Source organism: Phaethon lepturus, unplaced genomic scaffold (assembly GCF_000687285.1).
Source record: "Phaethon lepturus isolate BGI_N335 unplaced genomic scaffold, ASM68728v1 scaffold46127, whole genome shotgun sequence".
In the NCBI taxonomy this organism is placed as follows: domain Eukaryota; kingdom Metazoa; phylum Chordata; class Aves; order Phaethontiformes; family Phaethontidae; genus Phaethon; species Phaethon lepturus.
In genome coordinates, this window is record NW_010554913.1 from 1,429 (window position 1) to 1,777 (window position 349).

A 349-nucleotide genomic window follows, 5' to 3' on the forward strand; every position below is an offset into this window, starting at 1 on the left:
CCACGTAGGCCGGTGAAGCGGCCACGTCCCAAGCCCCACGTCCCACCCCAGAACTGCCCTGAGCCGGTGGGGGTAGGTGCCTGGCGGGGGCTTCAGGATGGCCACTCACATGATGTACTCCTCCTTGTTCTCCTCCGTCACCCGGATGCTCTCACCACCCTCCTTCAGCTCGTGGGTGGTCACCTTGCCCAGGATCTCCATGTCCTGGATGAAGTACAGCTCCAGGCCACACTCCTCCAGGCTGTTCTCCCTGCAGGAGGACACCAGGATGCGATTTCTGATGGAGGCACCGGGCAGCAGCGAGGGGCCGTGGGGAGGAGCGCCGTCTCCCCAAGAGCAGGACGGGCCT

At 65.0% G+C, this 349-nt stretch overlaps 1 protein-coding gene across 1 annotated transcript in view; it reads right to left on the bottom strand.

Moving 5' to 3' along the window:
* LOC104624587 (NEDD4-like E3 ubiquitin-protein ligase WWP2) overlaps window positions 1-250 on the bottom strand; it is a gene marked incomplete at both ends in the record, with an annotated part of 1,277 nt that extends 1,027 nt beyond the window's left edge. The window contains one exon of the mRNA XM_010291991.1: window positions 110-250. Within this exon, the coding sequence (XP_010290293.1) occupies window positions 110-250 (141 nt within the window). The remainder of the gene's footprint in view (window positions 1-109) is intronic.
* Window positions 251-349: the final 99 nt, after the last annotated feature.